Below are 15,371 nucleotides of genomic sequence, written 5' to 3'. Positions count from 1 at the left end.
ATATTGCACGAGAGATTTGAGGTGTGTGTGTGTGTGTGTGTGTGTGTGTGTGTGTGTGTGTGTGTGTGTGTGTGTGTGTGTGTGTGTGTGTGTGTGTGTGTGTGTGTGTGTGTGTGTGTTTCTGATGTCACAGCGATGAAACCTTCATGTTCCTGATATTTATAGATTTATTGGAGGTTATTTCTGAGCCTCTCACACGGCTGCATGGTCGACTGTGCTGTCGTTAAAATGACAATAAGATAGTAACTTTATGTTGTTAAAGTGAATGTTTGATATGCTGCTGACAGGAAGTCGTCACACTACAGTATATCACCTGAATGAATCTGCAGATACGAAGAGGAGTGTGTCATCTGACCGTGAAGCATTCTGAGTAGGACGTTAACACAGTCATAACATCTGGTGATAAACTGTCGCCTCTCCTTTTTCTGTCCTTGTGTCCTCTCCTTGGGATAGAAGTGTCATCGGTAAGGAAGAGAAACTCGGAGTCAAGGCAGCAGGCGTTTAACAGGAGGAGACATCTTTGCTTTGAAGCTGTCATTTTTTTTAAAGAGCCAATTAAATATGACACATGGTCCAGCTGCTTTGTTTGTCTGCTGTCCTTTTGGCTGACTGCTGTGTTTCATGATCTCTGTGTGCTTTAATATGTCACCACCAGTGTCCTGAGAATTCAGTCTCCAAACTTCAGAAGCGTTTATGAAGACATCATTGAAGGGCTGCTGTCAGCGGAGTGGTTGGTGTGCCCGCCACATGTGCAGAGGCTGTGGTCTTCCAGGTGGATGGCTCGGGTTCAAATCCGACCTGAGGCTCCTTTCCTGCATGTCATCCCCCACTCTATCTGTCTGTAATTTCAGACTCTATCCACTGTCCTGTCCCTCCATTAAAGGCAACCAAAAACAACTCCTAAAAAAGAAATCTTTGGGGAAAAAAAACATCCTTTAAGATTTCCAGGTCCCAGTCGAGGTTCAAAGGAGACATTGGATGAGGACACGAGGAGACATAGAGTCACGGATAAAGAAGAGTCTAATGTAGTTACTTTAATCTAATGTAGTTTACTGACATTTGACATTTTAAGATGGGAATTGAAAAACAAATGCACCGTTAGAGAAATTGTTTGCACGATCCTAAATCTGCCACGATCAGCTGATGAATAGAGTCCATTTATCTATGATCATTCTTTTCTCATTCTACCCCGATGACATCACATTAGTACAGGAAATAGTTTGTTTCATAAAAACGTCACATGTATTTGTTCTCTCTCCGTTTTCATCTAAAAAAAAAAAAGTAAATATAAAAGAAAAGACTGGATGATATATGGACCCATTTTTATGATCATCATCTCTATTTCCAGCCTTCTCCCCCCTCCTCTTTGCATTCCTTTTAATTCACTGACGACATCTCTGTCCTTTCCTTCTCTTCTTCCTGTCTCATTTATCAGCAGTTTCCAGTAAAAGCACCCCCACCTCACTCCTCCTGTAAAACGATGTCTCATAGATCAGTTTGTTTCCACTCCGACATCCGACGGAGTCATTTCCATATTTGTACAGATGAGGTTCAAGTTATGTTTTATCAATAAAAGGATTTCCTCGCAAACTGTGTTTCCAGGTGTGAAGCACTTTCATTATTTAAGTGTGTACTATGTGTGTGTGGTGGGCCATGTCCAGTCCAGCTGGTTGGCTGTAGGTTGATTTTTTTTATTTATTTATTTTTTTTTTACCAATGAGATTTCAGCCTCACTGGTGCCTCCTTGTGGCCAGAATTCAAAACTGCACTCTCTGCAGCTCACTTCCAGGAAATGATTTCAGTGGGCGTCTATGTAGGCTTGGCAATCTGAGGACAACGGTGGGAAAGAATGTCGGCAACGACAGCGGTTCTGCAGGAATCTGCTGCAGATCGGATGATGGGATGCCGTAAAAGGGAGGAGAGGGAGTGGGGAGGGTGGAAAATGTTAAAGCAACAGTTGTCAGGGGTCCTAACACTTGTGGATTGTTCTTCTATCAGTGAGATCTTGTTGTGACTGTGTGCAGAATCGTTGTATTTGTGATTTTGAGTTATGCGGTCTGCGGTGGATGGAAATTTCCACTTCTGACTTTGTAGGTTCTGACAGTACTGATACTCAGGTGTGGGTGGCTCAGCACCCATTTGAGGCCTGAAGACCTTTACAGGAGGGAATCTACCTAAAGCTGTCATTAGACTTTCGTTTTGAATGGGGATTTTTGGGAAGGCGGCATATGTCAAGGTTTTTTTTAGCTTCAGCTTTAACCTATACTCAACCACAGGTACTCATTTGTTAACCTTCTTCCTCCTCTTTGTTTGTGTTTCACAGGAGCGTTTCTCTGAAATCTTTGGGCAGGACGCGGCGGCAGAAATCAGGAGGTCTCAGGAGAGTTTCAAAAAGTGGCTGCTGGCGGGGATGACGCTGGTGACCGGGGTCGTGGTGGGCTCGCTCATCGCCCAGAAACGCCTGTAAAGAAACAACAACAAGTCCTTTCTAACAGTCTTCTCCTTCCTCCGACGCCCTCAACTTAAGGCCCACACAAGTTCAAATGAAGGTCCTGTTTGTCTCGTCAGAACTGCTGATGATGTTTACTTCTTTTCCCCGTCGCGTCCCCCCACAGTGGACAAAGAATCCTCACATTTTGTCAAACTTTTGAGAAAAACACAGAGGAGGAGTAACTCGTATTCATGAGATCACCTTATTCCACCCTGATGAAAATAAGTGGGCTAATACGGAGACGGACAAGTCACTCTTTCCCTTACAGAACTAGTTAGTTCTTTTGTTCCTTTCTCCACTGGTTCCTGTGTTATCTTTCTTTTATGTATGTATGTTTAGATTTAACAAATTTTGGTTGTCCATTTTTTTTTTTAAAGATAATAGAACTGTTTCCAGCCTTTACAGTTAAGCCCAAACTGTCTGATGTAAAGAGTCGCTGGCGCCCGACATGTCTTGTCCTAGAACTTGTTTGGTCGCTCGTCCTCACAGACGGCTCCACCACAGATTTGTGTGTGCCATAGGGGAAGTGAAAGCAGGAGAGGTTGTAGCACCTGCCTCTGAACAGCTTCTGTAGTTCCCTGTTTCCTGCCTGCCATCCTGATCGATAACAAACACAGCACACATCATGATCCATGACTCCATACTCTGACTGTTTCTGTCCCCCCCCCCCCCCCCCCCCCCCCCGTCCTTCATGCGTGTTGTTTTTGTATGAAAGGTAAAAAGGTGTCAAACTGATTTGTAGTTTACAAGACGGTTGATGCTGGAATGTAAGCCCAGGTTTCAGAAAGTCTCACAAGATTTGTTTATCGTGCGTCAGGGTAACAGAGTTCATGCAGAGACCGGATTTAGAGTTCAGCTTGAAGCCAAATTTCACATTCTTATTATATCTGAATATTACTTTTTTTTTTTATTAAACCTGAACAAGTACGTTTGGTGCTGGAACCAAACCAAAGGGCCTCTGTTTCCCAATGTTCACCATGTGTTTGAGAGGTTTTAAGCTGATTGCAGTTTGGTTAGGTTTAGGAAAAGAGGATCGGTTGAGCTGAAATAATGCTTCAATGTAGATGTTTTTGTTTCACCTGGGTCTCCTTGGTTAAAGAGAACGAGGAAAGTACGAAGCATGTGAGATCAAATCTAGAGTTACATTCTAGATACATCCTCAACAAAAGTCTTAAACTCTCAAAACATCATGGAAGATTCACTCATTTGCTCTTTTGTGTTTGTTGGTTCTTGGTTTCGGATTTGTGACTATTATAAAAGAAAAACACAAAAAAAAAACCTTTCTCGTGATTCATGGTCATATTTGGCCTTTATTTAATTTTGGTTGTGTTTTGTCATTTTGTGTGAGAAATGCAAATAATTGAAGTAACTGCAGCTCCTAGCAGGACACCAAGTGTTGGACTTTTGATGTAGCCTGGTTACATGACTTACATGAGCGTTTAGCTTCAGCTTCCCCCCCCACCTTGATTTCAGTCTTCAGCCTTCAAGTGCGGCCAATCATCTTTGTTTATCTGACATTCGGTCGGTTTAACATGGTCGAGACTTGTTTGTAACATTCTGAATCTGCCATCGCATCACTATTAAAAGAGAACTTGATGTTAGCGAACCTTTAGTTCAAATTGAAAGTGTTGAATACTAAATCATGTCATAGCCAGATGTCCTTTAAATATGTTCAACTATAGAAGCTATGTTTGTGACCAGCCTTTTGTGACCGCCCCATAGGAATGAAAAATAAGAACCAAGCAGTCCTGGACTAATACCTATGTGGTTTCTGGGCTAGCTGTGCTATGCTATGTTTTCTACACAGTAGCTAAAGAATGCAGCAAACACTGTAGCAACAAACACACAAAAGAAGAAGCAGAACCAGTCGCCTTGAAACTCTGAGGCTCTTTAATGTAAAGTGTCCTAAAGGTTCATCTTTACAACAAGAGCTACATGTTAATTTAACAACCCCCAATCAGCATGCAGAGGCAACTACAGACATAGACCACTGATCAATGATCAATGATAGCTGCAGACTGGTGTTATAAGAACCAATCTGAAGATGGAGATATTGGATTGGATTAAGTCTGCATTTTTTTTTCAGCCCATGTTTTTTTTTTTTTTTTCATTAACATAAAGCAGAAACAGTCTCTACATGTAACCTTTACATTTCAGATGAAATCACATCCTTTGTGTTTTTCATCTGAGCTCTGTGACACAGACGCTGTTAGATTACAAACTTTGTTCTGTCGGGCAGTTTCTTGTTACTCGTCTGTTGTTGCTTCCTTCATGACCTGTTAATGCTCAAGTCGCAAAAACACGGAACTGCACGTATCCTAATATTGGTTTACAGTAATGTACACTAATAACACTATTAGTTATTTATTTCTAGATCTGGAAACGTAGTTGATTGATAATGTAAGTAACTTTTAACAATCAGCAAATCTCAAGTAAAAATGACATAAATATCGTTTACACCCGGAGATTGAAAAACAGTTTTTGTGCCTTTTCTATCGTTTATACTCAAAATGTTGACCTGTACAAAAACAACAGTGAAACAGAATAAGGCAGCCATGACAGTTTGTCCGTCTTAACAGGGGTTGTTAGAATAACGTGTAGCATGTCAGGGATTTGTTTTTAATTTACTCATCTCCCAAAACATTCATTATCATGTGATGCAGAGCACAACGAGAGGGTGATTGTCCTGTTTACTTTATTCTTGTGAAAACTCTTAACAATGTGCATGTATCAGTGAGACAGTTATACTTCATATTGAATCGACATCACGGCCTTCTGAAGATTTATGTAGCAAATAGATGAAGCAGCTGTCGTCGAGGACGCAGTGCAGTTCTGCATCACATGTTAGGCCCGATTAGAAACGTGTCTGTTAAGCATCTTAAGCGAATCAGTCACCATACCTGACATCCCCCCCCCCCCCCCCCCCACACACACACACACACACACTCTCTCTCTTCTCCTCCCCCATCCTCCCCAGCAGACACTTCAAATCTGTCAAAATCTCCATCCAGCTCCTCCTCTTCCTTTGGGGTCCCTCAGCTGTCACTGCACCTAGTCACGAGTGTCATTCAAAGCTGGCCCACCTGCTGCCTCACACAAACACACATCAGCATGCACACTCTTTTTTAATGTACACACCTGCCATTCAGATGTAGTCCAGAGAGACGGGGAGAAAGAGACCGTGTCTTTGTTTCTAAACATCGTTCATTTAAAGCTCAAGTCCTCAGATTGTCGCCTGATGTACCAACACAGAAACTGGTAGCTTCTTTAGTTTTACTGGAAAAGAAGGAGATACTCCTCCTGTTCCCAGTATCCCCCCCCCCCTAATGCTTACTCTGAGATATGTTCTCTAATACTGTCTCCAGCTTATGAGAACATGACCCTGCTTCTATATTGTGTTGAAGCATCTCCACGAGGCACACTGTATGGTAGCTTTGGTTTGGAGGAGAGGTGCCATCGTCTCAACAAAGAAGTGTTCAGCACCAGATTCAGAGAGGAAACATTAAAGGATGGGAGGGATTTATGCATGAGTCATCCATCACTACGCCGTCGTTATTCGTTTCCAGATCCCAGTTGTGCCTCCATCCTCAAACCAGGACTCGTCCTTCATCGTTTAAATCAACATTTACTCTATTTCATCCTCATAGTTCACAGAATCACGTCTGTTTACAAACTTAAACAACATCAATCATCTGTCTCAAGTCCTGCTTCTTTCCTTTCCAACAAGAATTTCACCCACTTCTAGAAAACAAACTGCACCAACCTTTGATGAGTATAATCCTCTCAGTGCTTGTGTCCTGAGCATCTTATTAGCCAAGGTCTGCTCTCATACATTCCAGTACAGTATAAATATATATATATTTTTCTAGTGTATGCCCCAACAAGAAGCTGCTCGCAGGCTTTTCTCTGCTGTCCTGGCACTCACTGATACAAGTTCTCTTCTTACACATGTGAGTGTGCTTGTTTGTTAGTTTGTTTGTTTGTGTGTGGGGGTGTGTTTGTATGTGTGTGCGGGTGTGTGTGTGTGCGTGTGTGCATGCGTGTGAATTTCTGTGTGGCAAAATGTTCCTGAAGGAGCCACAAATGAAGAAAGTGTAACAGCATTGGCACAACCCTATATGCTAGTTATTTAAACTGATTAGAATAGAACATTAGCTTAGTAACATATTTAAGAATAACAGAACTGATGGCTTTTAAACATTATTTATATTTGGTGTAAAATAAAAAGTACAATTGTGCCCCTTCGAATGGCCTTAAACTCCATCTTTGCATTCATGTGAATTGTCATTTATCGTGTTTCCTTTTTTTTTTTAAGATTATTGGACTGCCAATAGAAACGAAAATGCAAAGAAAGTAATATTTTCAAGAAGTTAGGACTTTGAGAAATTTTGTTGGTCATAATGAGAACTGAGTTAAAGATCGCAACCATATCCAATGGTCTGTTTGTGTGTCTAAGAATGCCATTGTAAAAATTTAAATTGCATTGAACCTAATAAAGCCCATGTTGCAAGATGTACACGGTTTCGACTGTCTTTTTTTAGAGTCAGGTAGTGGGTGAAATGTGAAATAACCATGCCAACAAAAGAAGTTTGTTTGTGAAGGCATGTTAAGTGATATTTAAGGATATTCTAAAAATCAATCAGAATAAAATAAGTTTCATCGCCCAATAAGACTGCATACGTGAATGTAAGAAAATGGGGAAATGAGCTCATATGAGTGGGACACATAGAACATTACTCATTTCCGTAATTCACATATAAGTTCACTAAAGCACCAAAAGCCCCATTACCACACATTCGCACATGCCCGTGTTGACAACAGAAATAAACATTTACAGCCCGGCTCGGTCTAATAGCTCATATCTGTCTTGGTAAACACTTTACAGGGGGGGATTTTTTTTTTTTTTACAACTCATCTGATGTTAGGAAGGTGCTCCTTGGATGGTCCTACTCTGAGTTGGGAAGTCTTCCGACTTCACTTTGTGTTTACGTGCTTTGAAATTGAAAGTCAGAATGCACTAAGAACTAACCACATGGATGTTCAAAATGAAACTACCTGATTTTTAAATCAAAGTTGAGTGCTGATACTAAAATATTTCTTAAGTTGACTTGTTGTCAAGGGTTAAATATCTTACCAATGTTAATCAAATTCTTTTCTCACTAGTCCAGGTTGTTCAATGTGGACAACATGATGCATTCCAAATAATATTTGTGCAATATGTAAATTATTTCAGCGTTTCTCACAAATTACATTTTTGCTGCCATGTTAAAGACAAATTTGACTGCAAGTCGGTTTAAACTCAGAGTCTCCTTTGTCTGATGCCTCCCAGTCACAACAGGAATGCAATGAAAGAGTTGTGCATATGTTTCCATAAATAGAGGCAGGTGATCAGCCTGACAGGTGAGCACTCAGCGCCACCTGTTCACCTTTTACTAGGTTAACAGAAAGTTACGACAACATTTCCGATCTGGCAAACCAACATTATTGCGCTTCAAAACGCCTTTTTAGGAACCAATGGGAGACATCAACTGAGATTATGTCTGTGTCATATAGTTCAAAAACATGGAGCCCTGCCAACCGCATTGCACATTGTTGATTATCCAAATGCAAACGGCAGCATGTTCATGTGCTCACATTTAGAAGGCTAACATGGTGACATTAAGCTGGTGAGTGGACTTTGCTTTACCGTATCTGTTTGTTTTAATGTTTGCGTATTGTTAGGCTACTATACAAACGCACAGCTGATTAGAATGCAATTAGTTTTGCAAGTACCCCATGTTGTCGTTCACCAAAGTGGATAAATAATTGAGATTTGGACCGGATGTGGTGTATTAAGGAAAGTCTAGTGAACATGAAGGTCGCAACAGTTTGTCCTAAAAAAGGAGCCACATTTCCGATTAAGCCATTAATCAGTTAAAGACTCAAAGGAAAAGTCATTGAAATAAAACTTCTGTGGAAAATCACATCTGCTAAAAGTTCCACGCTGTTCATAAAATAGTTGTTAAAATAATTGAATATGGACTGATTTGACCAAACAAGCCACAGAACAAGCATGGTTTTAAGATGCGAGATAATTGATAAATAATATACACCTTTAACACGGGTAACACGTTGACGTCACAGCAGGAAAAGCACAGGTGCAATCAATACTGCAATCAATTTACATTTGTACAGTATGTGCCAGGGTCCTGCCATGACAGTGTGCATGCTGGTTCAATGTCATGGCCTACTGTGAAGCTTAATGGAACTATGCTTTACATACACAACATGTCAGCCTACTGATGATATGTGGCAGAATGTCAAAATAAGTCATATAAAATAATTTTAAGTAAATGTGATATTTATTTATATAGGTTTAAAACATCATTTTTGTTCATATATTACACACAAGAAGTTGACAGCTACTGTACCGTGACATTACCTGTGTGAGTGTGTACAAGAGGACCCAAGAGGTTAATGTCAAGTGACTCAAGTTCGCTGAGGTGACTTCTACAGTGGCTCTCAAAGTGGGGGTCACGAGACACTGTTAGGGGGGTGGCAAGATTCCTTCCAGAAACATAAAAATGGTTAAATATTGCATATGTTACCCATTATTGTGAAAATACATATGAGAAGGTAGTTTCTTACAATAAATGACAGATAATGTGATGGTGTTTGTTTGGGCTGCTGTGTTGTTCTAATGCCGGTGTTTAGTTAGGTCTAATGGTGTGCATGGCTGTGCAACACGTTAAATGTTTTACCTCCTGGGACAAAAGGGGTCCCCAGTCTCTAGCATTGAGCATTAGACAACTGTAAGCATTTATATGATGCAAATTTGAGTTACATTAAATACACTTGGCTTAAGAGACAACACGTTTTTTAATACCAGGATGTAAATGTTTATTTTTGTGAGATGGCTTAAGTACTTGAGGAAGTTTAAAGTCAACATTCATGAAACTGCAGTTGTCAGCTTTTACACTGTTTTCCCATTTTACAGCCTATAGGATGAGGATACAAGTTTTGGTTTTAAACTCATCAATTGTATGTCTTAAAGTTCTTAATTGACAAAATAAATAAAATGCATGTTGATTTTTAGATTATTCAGTATAACTGTTAATTTGTATTTTTTATTGTGAATAAAGGTAATGATTATGTTGTCAGTTAAATGTACCAACTTAAACTAAAGTACATAATAATGCAGAACAGAAAATGTAATCCTCAAAACTTTAATTTATGATTAACCTACCTATTTCAACATCTAACTATAATCTAGTTTGAAGAAATAATAATACTGAAAATGTGTCATTTTGCAGTGTTTAACTACAATGTTTACGTCATACATGGGTACATAAAGATATCAAAGACTTGTTCGGACCCTTGTGAGTGCAGGTCGCACTTAACAACCTCATGTTAAATCTTACCCTGGGCATTTAAAAAAAATAAAGTTTATGACAGAGACGTAGGGATGATCACTTTAATGAATATGGTTTCAACAGTAGGGATGGTTTTCACCATGACAGAAGGCGGCAGTGTTTGAAGAAGAGGCCAGAGGTGGCACAGAGTAAATGCACCTCAGAGGTTTTGACCAGGAATAGATTCCATCTTTGTACTGGTTTTCACATTGTTAATGCAACATTCAAATTTAAACAGACTTCAACATTAGCTTCATAAAGTGGACAAAAAAAACATCCTTCGAGGTAACAGGTCCATACTCTGTGCCACCTCAGCTGCAGTGCGGTCATCTCTTCACTTCCACTGGCCCTTCTCGTAGTCCCACTTGGCAGAGAAACCCTCGATGGGGTTGACCCGCATGTCCAACATCCTTTTTAATTGTTTGGCCTGCCACTCCTCATCAAAGGTCCTGGGCCTCTCAGGGTAGACTAAACCGAGAAAGGAATATGAAAACTTTAGATTAACGCTGTAGAGTAAACATACATAACTAAAAACCTGCCTGTTGACACAATACTTCACTAAAGTCATGTGATTAATGTCTTCATCTGGTAACAGGCCTTTTAGATTCAGCTCTATTATCATGCATGCAGGCTGACTGGTTTGGTCTAATGGGATACTTAAAGGAACATGACCATTGTTAATGATGTTAGTTCCAGCTGGGCTTTGTCTGCTCTGACAATTCATAAAAAAAAGAGTTCTGTGTGTCAAGCCTGTGGTACCAAGTGTGTCATGTTTGAGCCTAAATGTACTTTTTGTTCTATTTGAAGACGTCTTTTAGAGACGAAGGGAGACTTACCATAGACACTCTGCCACCAGACCACCAGGCCAGTGATGCCAGTAAAGATGAAGATGCCCGCCAGGACAGTCTTCCACTCTGATGATTTTTGATTCATCTCTGGGTAGGTCTGACAGAAACTCATGCGGTACACTGGAGAACAGATAAGATGAGTTAGAAAGATGTTTAACATTGACCAACAGTGTCCCACAAGTATCCCACTGTGTAGATAAAATTACTTCTGATTATACTTTACATTGAAGCAAGTAATGTTGTAGCTATTTAAAGATGCTAGGTGGTTTTATAACTATAATATTCAACCTTTTATGGGTTTTAAATGCTAATTATAGATATTGAAATCTAAAAAGTATTCATCATTTAAGGGGATTAAAGGAAGGCTGTGCAACATATTACACATAAATACAGAATGTATCAAGTCAATATCTCTCGAGTCATGACTGTCTACAATGAGTAAGAAGCATCAATCCCACTGACTGTGCTATTGTCGGAGCCGTGTTTCCATCATGTTTACATGGACGGGACGGCCGACTCCTCTCCTTCTATAGAAGCTGGTTTAGTCAAGACGCCAGAGAAAAGAAAATTCACTGATTTGGATACCACCAACGTGTTTTTTAGATCGTGGTCATTCTGTGCCAATTAATATGAAATGTGAAGCAATATGTTTATTTAAGTGTGCTAACATTAGCCTGATTACACAACAGTGCAGGCCACAGGCAACTGCAGCTCATGCTAAGGACAATTTTGTCCACTGCTTGTGGGGGGGGGACACCAAACAGCATTTCGTTTTTGTGTCTTGCTGGTGCTCAAAGGTGACACCTACTGGATTAAAAAAATCACAATTGGACTTCTTTAAAATGTGCAGTATTGCAGTAGATGCTTACATCTTTATTGGGATACATCGCCAATCGCTGCAGTTTTTTCTACAAACAGCACACATCCAAGTTGATCACTTCTGGGTATTGAACAAAAATACAAATAGAAAAGGAAGACCTAATCCGTGCACCAGAAGTGTGTGATGTGTATTCATTATTCATATCATATATGATATCTATTATTTCAGTGACTGCACTGAGCCCTGTGTTTTTAAAGAGATTCAGGTCTTGTATAATTTGTGGTTTTATTCATGTTCGATATGTTTTAGTCGCTAGACATATAGAGTCTGAAAGGACTTACAGGCAATCTTTTCCTCTTTGGTCAGCTGGCCCCAGGGTCCTTTCTCCTTCTGTTTCAGGCTTTGGTCAGCAGCAGTCAGGGTGTCTTTGAAAGGTCTGTCAGGCAGAGGGATGTCTCGACGGTCCCAGTACATTGGCTTAGACATGTCCACCATATCTGCCACCTCTGGATGGAATGAGACATCAAGACTCAGTTTAAAGACCAACACATTCTAAAAGTTATACTGAAGAGGAATTTTAGGAACACATGATCTTGTGTTTTGTCCTTTAACTGGATAGAGTTAGCTCACTTTGTGGAGGCCAAGTCATGATGGTACACTAGCACCATCTGCTGGTCTAAGACGGCTATAGACAGAGGCCTCCAATTCTTTTTGCCACATGTGAAATCAAAAAACGATCTACTCATCAAAATAAATATTAAATTGATGAGCCTTCTGTTGGCTGTAAATTATCATCCTTATTATCTAAGGGTATCCAAAGTTAAGTTTGGGTCAAAGCTGGTGAGTAGTTTCTGACATTCTCAATTCCTTCTATCAAGAATCTGACTTCATTGTTAGTAACAGGAGCTACCAAGATAAAGTCTTTAAGTATTTCACATTAGCAGTCCAAGAGCCCTGAATATTATCCAGGAAATCTGATGGATCACAGACTTCCTGTGTGCCAGCGGATGACATACAAGATTCTTGTAATTCAGTAGCAGTGTTCAACTGTACATTATGGAGGATATGAAAATCAGTTTTGTGTCATTATACCGTGGCTCGCCATCCTCGCGCTGCTGACGGTGAAGGCCGCTGTAGCACGGCTGGCCAGGCGGCTTCCCAAACGCCCTGCAGTCAGGTGGAGCATCTGGCAGCAGAAACAATTATTTAACATTCATGTCACCTCAGACACTTCTCACATTAATTGTTACCAGATATGTTGAACTTAATGTCTCAGACAGGTGAAACTCTTGAATCATTCATTAAATTCCCTTCTCATAACTGTAGAAGATGGATGGGGTAAAATGAATAAGAGCTCCACAAAGTCAAAGTTACTTTCATTTGTTTGGCCTTCTTCTCTTCCAAGGAGGAGTGACATCCTTTTCAAAGAGGGCCATTTAAATTATTGTGTAGAAAAGAGATTTGTTTCAGAAATAATTAGGTAATAATTATATAGATAGCCCGAGCTAATGTTTGTGTGATTAGCAGGGCCTTCATCTGCCTGGAATTCAAATCAAGACGCATGTGGGGTGCACAACTCCTACTTTCCCTTTTCCAAGTAATTACAGTATCATTGTGTTACTAATAAAATGGTGATGTCACCAGGATGAGAGCCCTGAGTTGTGTTTATGATACTTTGTCCATGCCCTGAAATACACACAAATGATTACACATACACACATTAGGTTTTACATTGGGCCAGTATGAACGTGTAATTGGCCTTTGATTCCTCTGAAGAAAACAGTGGACAATAACCACCTCTCTGTGTGCTTATTCAAGTCAGGGAATCTCATTAAGTGCTTTTAAAGGAGGCCTGGTTGAATGACAGATCCCTGCTTTACCAGTCTGGACGCCTCATTATCTCTGACAGGTTAATACAGTGCAGTGCCAAATCAGTACTTTTATACTGTTCCAGACTGTGACCTGATTTAGAACTGATATGATCCATGAAGAGGATCAATAAACAAATCAGTGTTGTCTCACTATGAAAGGCTTGAGTCCACAGTCTTAGTTACCAGGTGATTAGAGTAGTGATTAGTGCAGGGAGTTAAACAGACGATCGGCCTGATTATAATGGCATTACTGTAGAAGTGAGCAGATTTAGAAATCATGTAAAACTGTGAGCTGTGCAACACATGGTCGAGCTTACAACATTGTTCTAACCTGCAGTGATTTTAGATGAAGTAGTTTCCAATCTGTAAGTATAGATTTTAAATAATGAGCCAAAATATTCTGGATAGTGTTTGTTTCCTTTCACTTGTCGTTCTGTGGCCGACTTATGCTCACACACGCGCTCACTAACATGCACACATGAAACTGAAAATGGCGGATATTGGCAGTTAGTCAATTTGAGAGTCCGGGCTGACCTTCTTGGAAAGTCAGAAGTAAACAGAGACATTAAACCTAAATTTCTATTTAAAGACGGTCGTGTGACCGACTTTAAACCAAACAGAAATTATTCTCCTTTTTTTTTTTGCATGAGAAAAGTTTCAAGAAGGAGCAATGTTTGCCTTCAAGGACGAGGATCATTCAGCCTTCACGCTGCATACTTTAAAAAAACATTTTGAAGAAAGTGCATGGCATACAGTATGAGTGCATGGAGCATTTTTTTATTAAACACAAGATACTGATTTTATTCTGCTCTAAATGTAGCAGCAACAGGTTTGACTTCATTCTGAGTCTCCTATAATAACACAGCTGATGCACATTAATTCATTTCTAGGAAGTTCTCCCAGCTGTGATCTGATCGTATATACGTCTGTGCCATAGTTTACTATCTTCTCTGCACGTCCGCCACTTTACTAAGCTGCGTGGGCTCAGGGGAGGGGGAAGTCTGTCACTCTCTATTGTATCCTGTTTATTTGATTTCACAAAAACTAGATACTCACGGTTGCTGGAAGAGAAGTAAAGTGCAGGATTTAGAAGATGCAACAGGAAAACCCTAAAAGAAAAGGGGTTTTTAAGGCCTTGTATTCCCTGTCGTCTGTGTACACTAAGCAGGAAAGAAGTTGTGGGAGGGTGAGACACACTCGATTGGAGAGAGGGAGAGGGAGGGAGGGAGCTTAAAAAGGAGACCAGACGAGTGCAAGTAAACAATCTAAATGTGCATGTGACGTGTGATTGGCAGAGTGGGCTGAGTTTACCTGTTGATCTGAAGACAACACAGATAAACGACATATCTTTTATTTCCCTCTATATACTGCAAACGTTTGATTCTTCTGTGTACTGTGTTCATACTTGAAGGGGTCGTTTAAGGGGAGGCTGCTTTAGAAAACAGAGGAGACTATGTTTCAGTGTGGGCGGGAAAGAAGAGAGTCTGCGCATGTGTATGAGACAGTGAGAGTGAGGTTTGTGGAAATAAGAGAGTTAAGAAAGTCTGACACAAAATGAAACTCACTAAGTTGTAACTTTTGTTTTTATAGTAAGGGTAGATACTTCCATAAGTGCAGGTTGGCACCAGGCCATGCTTCGCTGGAAGTGAGCCAAGGGTCCGGCTGCTTGTGGGTGTTGCGTGGTGCAAAGGCAGCCAACAGTTCAGCAGCAGTTCAGCAGAGACAGGAGGGGAAAGGGAGGAGACAGGAGAGTCCTGGAGGTCGGTTAAGGACAGACTTGTTCATGACGACCCCTCACTGATTGGCTGTATGACTTTCCTGAAACACTGTGACCCAGATCACAAACTTTCATGCTAAACCTTTTTGGTTGTTAGAACAAGAAAAACAAAACTTCCACTGAGCACTTTCTGATACTTCAAAGTCATTAAGCAACTTTTACAAACTTCTAAA

General features: G+C 40.3%; 3 protein-coding genes across 8 annotated transcripts in view; 2 read left to right on the top strand and 1 right to left on the bottom strand.

Annotated features, from left to right (window-relative positions):
* bcl2l1 (BCL2 like 1) overlaps nucleotides 1-7,007 on the top strand; it is a 38,634-nt gene extending 31,627 nt beyond the window's left edge. For both annotated transcript variants that reach the window (XM_079358853.1, XM_079358854.1), the window contains exon 3: nucleotides 2,324-7,007. In XM_079358853.1, the coding sequence (XP_079214979.1) occupies nucleotides 2,324-2,467 (144 nt within the window). In that variant the 3' untranslated portion in view covers nucleotides 2,468-7,007. The remainder of the gene's footprint in view (nucleotides 1-2,323) is intronic.
* A 2,923-nt stretch (nucleotides 7,008-9,930) lies between these two features.
* On the bottom strand, nucleotides 9,931-14,618 carry cox4i2 (cytochrome c oxidase subunit 4I2). Its single transcript, XM_079358509.1, has 5 exons — nucleotides 14,478-14,618; nucleotides 12,643-12,736; nucleotides 11,892-12,056; nucleotides 10,719-10,850; nucleotides 9,931-10,350 (listed from the first exon to the last, which is right to left on the bottom strand). Exons 2-5 carry the CDS (start codon nucleotides 12,734-12,736, stop codon nucleotides 10,217-10,219), a joined length of 525 nt encoding a protein of 174 aa, XP_079214635.1. The 5' UTR covers nucleotides 14,478-14,618; the 3' UTR covers nucleotides 9,931-10,216.
* The window catches only part of LOC306833326 (protein FAM110A), a 52,431-nt gene continuing 47,792 nt past the window's right edge, over nucleotides 10,733-15,371 (top strand). For 3 of the 5 annotated variants that reach the window (XM_079358507.1, XM_079358505.1, XM_079358504.1), the window contains exon 1: nucleotides 10,733-10,821. The gene's annotated coding sequence lies outside the window, so the exon portion shown is untranslated. The remainder of the gene's footprint in view (nucleotides 10,822-15,371) is intronic. The other 2 variants (XM_079358506.1, XM_079358508.1) reach the window with 2 other exon arrangements.

This window comes from Symphodus melops, assembly GCF_947650265.1.
Source record: "Symphodus melops genome assembly, chromosome: 13".
NCBI lineage: Eukaryota > Metazoa > Chordata > Actinopteri > Labriformes > Labridae > Symphodus > Symphodus melops.
Note: the sequence above shows the minus strand (reverse complement) of the source record. Positions and strands in the feature narration are given on the sequence as shown.